Below are 9196 nucleotides of genomic sequence, written 5' to 3'. Positions count from 1 at the left end.
GATTCGAACCCGCCACCTTAGGTGTACGTGGCTGGCGCCTTAGCCGCTTGAGCCACAGGCCCCGAGCCACTTCATGTTTATTTCTAAAGTTTCATGACTAACCTGTAATGAAAACAGCAGACTTAGGCTTTAACATCGTCTGATCATTCCTTACACAAAAATCTAGCTTAACTATTGCCCTTTATAAATCATTTTGGGCCTACCACTTTCTTCCTATTACTTCCTGCAAAGATATCCTTGGCTCCATTTTAGTTCATGTAAAAGTTAGTACACAAGCTGCTATTTGGCAGTTTTCAAAGAAGGAATATTTTTCACATTTTTATGTAACAACCACTGATGAATAAATAATAAAGCAGCAAACCTCACTGAATTATGAAGACATGCTCTGAGAAATGCATTGTTAGGTGATTTCTCTGTTGTTAGAACTTAGATGGTATAACCTGCTATACACTTAGGCCATGTGGGATAGCAGTGCTCTGAGGATGCAAACCAGAACATCACTTTACTATACTGATTACTGTAGGCAACTGTAACAATGGTACCTATTTGTGCACCTAAATATATCTCGACATACAGAAGGCAAAGTAAAACTACAGTATTAAAATCTCATGGGATCACCACCAGGGTGGCCAACAACATGTGGTTTGCTGTTCACTGAAATACCATTATGCGTCACTACATTTTTGGCTTACAGAGAACCCATCAAGAAGCCTCTGACAGCAGTAAGTAAACAATCATCAAATAAGATATTTTGGTGGATGATGGTTTCAATACTTTTTGATATTGAATGGAATCTTGGTACCTTGTTTTTAATCCACAGAAATCTACAAGGGAATTTTTAATATTTTACAGTATGGTTTTACCATGTTTGTTTCTTATTTTCCTACTTTCTTAATATTTTCATTCAACATGGCTACTACTATGGGGTGGCAAGAAAAATAACAGACAACTTTTACTGGTCTACTGCCACTTTTAACATTTACTATACGTGAATGTTATATAATGAGGAATGTAGTCAAGAGTCTGTTCGAAATTACATATTAACTGATAATGAGTTAATTAAGGTAATTGTTTTAACCATTTTTCCCATCTTGACAATATTCTGAATGACCATGGGCTGCTAATTAGAAGGTGCAATGCACATCTAACAGAAATGTACATATTAGACCTATATAAAAATTATGCTTATAAAGACATAAAGAAGAAAGCAATAGCTATAATCTTCTCTTTAGAGACAAGGTCTCTCTGCAGGCTATAGTGCAGTGGCATCATCATAGTTCACTTCAACCTCGAACTCCTGGGCTGAAGTGATCCTCTCCTCTCAGTCTCCCAAGTAGCAGAACCATACTTGGCCATTTTTTTTTTCTGTATTTTGTAAAGACAGTCTTGCTATGTTGCTCAGGCTGGTCTCCACCTCCTGGCCTCCAAGAATCCTCCCACTTCAGCATCCCAAAGTGCTAGGACTATAGGTGTGAGCTATCGCACCCAGGTAACAGTTGCAACTCTAAAAAAGCTTTAGTAAGAACATAACATTTGGTCCAAGGCAAGAGAACCAGGGCAGCATAATAATCTATCCCTACTTTGGTTAGGAAACCGAATCAGTAAAGACAGACAACAACAGGTAAATGGCGAGCATGCCTCCAGGGTTGCTCACTTTCTCCACTCCAGCTAGTGCTTCCTGTAGGTTAAACCTGGGCCTACAGGGCTGGGCATGGTGGCTCACGCCTGTAATCCTAGCACTCTGGGAGGCCGAGGTGGGTGGATTGCCCTGAGCAAGAGCGAGACCCAGTCTCTAAAAAAAAATAGCTGTGTGTTGTGGTGGGGACCTGTAGTCCCACCTACTTGGGAGGCTAGGGCAAGAGAACTGCCTGAGCCCAAGAATTTGAGGTTGCTGTGAGCTGTGATGCCACCGCACTCTGACAAAGTAAAACTGTCTCAAAAAAACAAAACAAAAACAAAAACAAAAAACCTAGGCCTATACTCTGACAAAGATGAAACAACTTATAGGCATCCCTGGCTGTTTTTTTAAAGAAAGAAAATAAATGAAGCTTAGAGGGAGAAAGAAGTGTTTTAAAAAAATATGAGTGAAAACAGACCTCACTCCATTAATCCAAGTGTGAAAAATAGACCTCTAACATGAAAGAATAATTCTTATATTAAATTGCTACTTTTATACTTGCTCTTGTTCTTTTTACTTACTGTAAGTGGTCTATTAGCCTGGCACTGCGCTTCCCAAAACAGTGCTTTAACATGTGAAAAAATACGTCATAGTTAACAGGCGTTAAGTTTTCTGTAAATAAATTCTTACGAGGAGTCATTTGAATAAGATATAGGTTTTGTTGATCTAATGATTCCTGGAGAGAAGAGAAAGTAAAATGTGTTAGTCACAAAATATTGCCAGAGTAAGACACTGTTCAGATATTTTTTCAAGCTACTTGTTGAAAGATACAATCCCCATAGGGCCTGAGTGTTTCCAGATTTTCCATTGAACTTTCCAAGAATGCAAAAACTTAACTCCTCTTTACCTGAGCCATTTCTCAGACTTGTCTACAGCCTTTAGGTAGGAGATCATGTCTCTCTCCAGGAAAAAAAACCGGCTTGCTTAATGTTTGCTATAAGAGAGGTAGATTCCCACGGCTGTGTTCCTCAGCTACAGTGCAAACCACTGGCTGCACGCAAGGAAGTGAACCATATCACACTGTTCCACGGGAAGGGGGCCACGCAAGTCCTTAGTCTGATCCAGGAGTCTGAGTGTTTGGGCAGCATCCAAGAAATAATAACAGCTTACTAACTTGTAAGTAGGGCAAAAGCAAATCCCAAGTGTGACATTAACTTGTACTGCTTCCCTGCTATACTCAAGGCACATCACCACCAGACCCTAAAGATAAAAAAAAGTATTGACTTAAAACTTTTAATTGGATATTTATAAAGTAGTAAGTCACAAACAACTTGGATAAAAGTGAAGATGATATGCTCTGAAAAAAAATACTTTAGAGCTTCTATAGCAATTCAAAGTGCTTCTATGGCAATGACGAACACACTGATATCAACGACACATGTGAAATATCGAAATAAAATTCTCTCATGAAACACTACATTTGACTATTTCATCTCTATCCCTAAAAGTACATATATTTAAGTTGGCCGAAAACTTTTAAGCTTCTGATCTTCTAATCCAAAAGTTGAGTATAAATGTCTTAACACAATAATTAAGTAAACGAGATGAGGTTTATAGTAACCAGTGTGATGTAAATGTTCCTAATTCTATATGAAATCAGCACATTGTACCCCATACATGCATTAATGTATACATGATCTATGCATTTATGATTTAACAAAAAAAGAAGGAAAAAATAAAAAGCTGACTTATATATCAGACTGTTCACTTTTGGAGTATTTGGATTAGTGTCTAATTGTATGCAAGGCAAACTGTAGTACACCTATTTTTTGAGACTATTCAGGGTGGCCGTAAAGTTCATGCGCAATTTAAAAGTAAATTACACACATAAATAGTCAAACATTAACTAAAACCACAACGACTGATCATTCTAAAATAAGATCACTGAAAGAAATTGATATGTTTCTCCCCTTTAGTGACAAAAGCAAGAAAAACACAAAGCAAAGAGGATCTTCTGACTGAGCTGATATGCGGAGATTAAGCCATCTGCAAAATTTAAGATAGAGGACCACATTACAACATCACTTTGGTTTAGATAGAAAGGTAAAAAAAACAGAGAAACACAAATAAAAGGCCCAATTTCCAGGTAAGAATCAAGCACCTACAGCTGAGTTGAACCACACAATAAAATGAGCAATTTTACACATTTCTGATTGATTAATATGTTATAAATTTTTTTTTTGCATTTTACTCTGTTGCCCCAGGCTAGAATGCTGTAGCGGCATAGCTCACAGCAACCTCAAACTAACCGACTCAGGTGATCCTCTTGCTTTTCAGCCTCCCAAGTAGTGGGCACCACAGGCGCCCACCACAATGCCCAACTAGTTTTTCTACTTTTAGAAGATACAAGGTCTTGCTCTTGGCTCAAGACAACCTTGAACTTCTGCACCCAAGCACTCCATCTGCTTCCGCCTCCCAGAGTGCTAGGACTACAGGTGTACACACCATTGTGCCTGGCCATAAAATCTTGACTTTGGTTTATCAAGCTTGATGAATATTAAGGTAGCTTTATTTTCCAAACTTGAGATGTATCTTCATTTCAACAGAGTTTTAAAAAAGATTCTTTAAGCCTACTACTATGCCAGCATCCACTGTATTAATGAATAGCTAATAAATACAACTCTCTTCCAAACTAATTTCAATTTATTAACAGTAATAGCTTCTCAGTCTTTTGGCTAACATCAAATGTATTAATGGTAAGATATGTTTAAAGAACATTTCTAGTTATTCTAGAATTAAAAACTCAAAAATAAAGAATACCAGATAATTGGGTGGTGCCCATAGCTCAGTGGGTAGGGTGCTGGCCACATACACCCAGGCTGGGGGGTTCGAACCCAACCCGGGCCGCTAAAACAACAATGGCAACAACAACAAAAAAATTAGTAGTGGGAGCCTGTAGTCCCAGCTACTTAGGAGGCTGAGGCAAGAGAATCACTTAAGCCCAAAAGTTTGAGGTTGCTGTGAGCTATGAGGCCATAGCACTCCACTCAGGGGGCAACAGCTTGAGACTCTGTCTCAAGAGAAAAAAAAGAAAAACACGAATGCTAGATAATCCTTAAAAAATGTGAACATTCCATTTAAGGGAAAATGAGAAAGCTATTCAATTATTCTTTTTTTAGTAATTATCTTATTTCTTCCATCCTTTTTTTTTTTTAAAGTTTTTGGCCAGGGCTGGGTTTGAACCCGCCACCTCCAGCATACAGGACTGGCGCCCTACCCTTTTCAGCCACAGGTGCCACCCTATTCAATTATTCTTACCTTACGCTTTAACTTTCGCAGTTCCCCGTTTGAATTATATATATTGAATGATGACCAAGGCTCCTTGGGAAGAAAAACAAAAACAAAACATTTATTTTTACTGCTTTTTGGGCAAAGTGCCCCAAATTATGAATGCAAACAAACAAAACAAAACAAAACTTGCCTAAATAAGAAAATGAGAGGCTGGGCCTGTAATGCTAGCACTCTGGGAAGCCAAGGCAGGTCAACTGCTTAAGCTCACAAGCTTGAGGCTGGCCTGAGTTATAGCAAAACTGTCTCTACCAAAAATAGAAAAACTAGGGGGCATAGTGTCCCATGCCTATAGTTCCAGCTACTCAGGAGGCTGAGGTAAGAGAATTGCTTGAGCCCATGAGTTTGAGGGTGCTGTGAGCTATGACGCCAGGGCACTCTACTGAGGTTGACAAAAAAAAAAAAAGAGGATCGCTTCAGCCCAAGACTTTGAACAGGTTGCTGTGAGCAATGATGCCATGGAACTCTATGAAGGTCAATAAAATAAAACTAGCTCAAAATAAATGAATAAACAAAAAGAAAAAAATAAAAACTTGAGAAGAAATATTCAACATCAAGGAAAAAAGCTTACAATTAACTATTAGCTATTAGGTTTAATAAAAAATAAGATAAAAAACATTATCACCTCCACTATGTAAAGAAAAAGAAAATCAGGGGTGGCGCCTGTGGCTCAGTGAGTAGGGTGCCAGCCCCATATACCAAGGGTGGCGGGTTCAAATCTGGCCCCAGCCAAACTGCAACAAAAAAATAGCCAGGCACTGCAGTGGGCGCCTGTAGTCCCAGCTACCTGGGGGGACTGAGGCATGAGAATTGCCTAAGCCCAGGAGTTGGAAGTTGCTGTGAGCTGTGACCTCACGGCACTCTATGATAAAGTGAGACTCTGTCTCTAAAAAAAAAAAAAAAGTATGACACAAATGTTATTAACAGTGACCTCTGGGGGATAGAACTGCAGTGGTGATTTTTTTAAAAAACACCTTTCTTTCCTTTTAAAAAAAACCAAAAACACATTTCATGTTTTTATAGAGTGAATACGTATTATTTTCATAACAAGGGGAATATACAAATATTTGTGACCAAAAAAATGTATCACCACAAATTTACTTTGTTGTATTACTTCAACATTTGAGAAAATAATAAAATCAATCTTGAAATTATCTCCATTTACTAGCCTATTTGAAGTATTTCAAAACTTTGAAGTTCTTTCTAGAAGCTTGTTACTTACCGTGTGCAGAAGCTTAATCTCACAAGCTACTTGCCAGAGCACACTCCATGCTTGATACAAGTTGGAGTCGCTAGGAGTAGCCACTAGTCTCTAGCAAAAGGAAAATAAAAATTACACATTACAAACACTTATAATTGATCAAAATGAAATGTTGGATCTTAGCACTAGATATCTTAATTTAGTAAATTTAAGTAAAGACAGTTAGAATTAGCTACAAAACTGGTGACATAGTGGCACGTGCCTGTATTCTTTGCTACTCTGGAAGCTGAGGTGGGAGGAATGCTAGAGGCCAGAAGTTTAAGATCAATCTGGGCAATGAAGTGAGACCACATCTCAAAACACACAAAAAAGAATTAAATGCCAAATCTAAACCATTTTAAAGAGTCTTCTTAAAGTTTCATATTGAAAACATATCATCAGGTACACTTAAAATGTAACGTATTTGAGACTGGTTTCTTTTAATCGTATGGTCTATCAGGGTAAAATCTCATTAGAGAAAAAGTGAAACCAAAATATATATGAGGATGAATACAGCAGCTCATGCCTGTAATCCTAGCAATTTATTCCATTTATTTATTTTTGAGACTGTCTCACTTTGTCACCCTTCATCGAGTGCCATGGCGACTGCAGCTCAAGCAAACCTCTTGCCTTGACCTCCTCAGTAGCTGGAACTACAGGCACCTGCCACCATACTCAACTATTTTTTGTCATTTTTAAGAGATGGGGGCCTAGCTGCTGCTCAGGTCTCCAACTTGTGAGCTCAAGCAATCCATGTGCCTCGGCCTCCTACAGTCCTAGCACTTTAGAAAGCCAAAGTGGGAGAGGTTTGCTTGAGGTCAGGAAGTTTCAGAACAGCTTGAGAAAGAGGGAAGATGCTCCTGCCGAAAACAGAAAAAGTTAGGAAGGTATGGTGGTCAGCGTGCCTGCAGTCCCAGCTACCTACTCAGGAGGCTGAGGCAGGAGGCTGCTGTGAAGTAGGCTGACCCACAGCACTCTCGCCTGGGGCAACAGAGTAAAAAGAAAAACAATTTTGTTACGGCTAAATGAAGGACCCAATGATACCTCAGGGAATGACAGAGACTAAAGACAGAAGAAAACACATGTGCAAAGGTCCACAGCAAAAGAAGCAGGACCCATTAGAACATTATCCTCATAGGAAGATAAAATCTGATGAAGCATCTCCCATGTTTCTTCCTGCTTCCTTATATGCTTTTTTCACATACTGCACGTACAGCCTCCTGACGGTTCCGAGCCTCCTGCTATCTTTCCATGGCTAGTCAGTATTGACTTACCATCTGGGGCTGGGTGAGCAAACCATCCCTTCCATTTCTTGCCCTTCCTGTTATATTGGATTAACAGACTAGTAACAGGAAATATTCTGGGCAGAAAAATTATTCTTACACCAAGATTGAGGCCATCAGGAGGTCCTTCCGTTACAGAGAATAAAAGGTAGAGTCTAAAACCTCAACTATTCCACAAAAAAAATCCTCTCTTACAACAAGCAAATCTAGCAAAGTTGCAGAACACAAAATAAACACACAAAAATCAGTTGTATTTTTATACACTAGCAACAGACAAGTAGAAAAGGAAATTACAACAATTGCATTTACAATAGCGTCAAAATAATAAACAAAACTAAATTAACTTCACCAAGAGGTGAAAGACTTGTACACTAAAAACTATGAAGCACTACTAAAAGAAATTAAAGACACAAATAAATGGAAAGACATCCTGTGTTCATGGATTGCTAATACTGTCTTTGTTTTTTGAGTCTGAGACAGTCTCACCTCTTTACCCAGGCTAGGGTGCTGTGACGTCAGCCTAACTCACAGCAACCTCAAACTTCTACATTCAAGTGACCTCCTGCCTCAGCCTCCCAAGTAGCTGGGACTACAGACACCTGTTACAATGCCCACCTAATTTTTTCATTTTTAGTAGTAATGGGGTCTCACTCTTGCTCCAGCTGGTCTAGAACTCCTGAGTTCAAGGGATTCCCCCCACTTTGGCCTCCCCAAGTGCCAGGATTACAGGTGTGAGGCACAGCTTGGTAATACTGTTAAGATGTCAACACTACGCAGAGTGATCTACAGATTCAGTGCAATCCCTATGAAAATCCTAGGTTATGATGTTTGTGTTTGTTAGGTAAGGTCCCTGTTGTATTTGTGTCCTACACCCAGGAGGTGTGCCATATACCCCTACGCTGTGCCCATTAGATGGGGGCATACCAACCCCGTCAGTCCTCCCCTCTCCTCCTAACTTGAATTGAGTTTTTCTCTTTTCAGAGTGTGTGTTAGTTTGTCTACTGGCTTCATATTAGTTTTTAGAACACTGGATACTTGCTTTTTCATTCTTGTGATATTTTACTAAAGAGAATGTTCTTCAATTCTGTCCAAGTTATTACACAAGATATAGTCTCTATCTTTTTTATGGCTGAATAGTATTTCATGGTATACATATGCCTTAATTTATTAATCCATTCATGGGTTGATGGGCACTTGGGTGGTTTCTACATCTTGGTGATTATAAATTGAGCTGTAATAAACAATCTAATGAAAATGTTCTTATGATAAAATGATCTTTTTCTCTTCTAGGTAGATGCCTAGTAATGGGACTAGGGGATCAAATGGAAGGTCTATTTTGAGTTCTTTGAGGATTCTCCATACTTCTTTCCAAAGAGGCTATATTAGTTTGTAACCCCAGCAACAGTGTAAAGTGTTCCCTTCTCTGCATACCTGCACTGTTGTCTGCAGGTTTGGGACTTTGTAATGCAGGCTAACATGTTTTGAACAAATAGAAAAAGTCCTAAAATTCATGTGCCATCTAAAGGAACTACAATTAGCCTAAACAATCGTGAGAAAGAATAAAGTTGGAGGGTTCACAGTTCCTGATTTCAAAACTTCCTACAAAGCTACAGCAATAACACAGTGTGGTACTGGCATAAGGGCAAACATACAGACCAGCAGAAGACAGCAAAAAGCCCAGAATATGACCCTCACATAGAAGGTCAA

At 39.0% G+C, this 9196-nt stretch overlaps 1 protein-coding gene across 2 annotated transcripts in view; it reads right to left on the bottom strand.

Annotated features, from left to right (window-relative positions):
* Nucleotides 1-9196, bottom strand: part of TFB2M (transcription factor B2, mitochondrial) — a 17098-nt gene that overhangs the window by 928 nt on the left and 6974 nt on the right. For both annotated transcript variants that reach the window (XM_003798828.3, XM_023518559.1), the window contains exons 5-7: nt 6189-6278; nt 4937-4999; nt 2200-2354 (exon numbers count right to left, since the gene is read on the bottom strand). In XM_003798828.3, the coding sequence (XP_003798876.1) occupies nt 2200-2354; nt 4937-4999; nt 6189-6278 (308 nt within the window). The remainder of the gene's footprint in view (nt 1-2199; nt 2355-4936; nt 5000-6188; nt 6279-9196) is intronic.

This window comes from Otolemur garnettii, unplaced genomic scaffold (assembly GCF_000181295.1).
Source record: "Otolemur garnettii isolate 467f Iridium unplaced genomic scaffold, OtoGar3 scaffold00141, whole genome shotgun sequence".
NCBI classification, from domain to species: Eukaryota; Metazoa; Chordata; class Mammalia; order Primates; family Galagidae; genus Otolemur; species Otolemur garnettii.
This window is presented reverse-complemented; position numbering and strand designations above follow the sequence as displayed.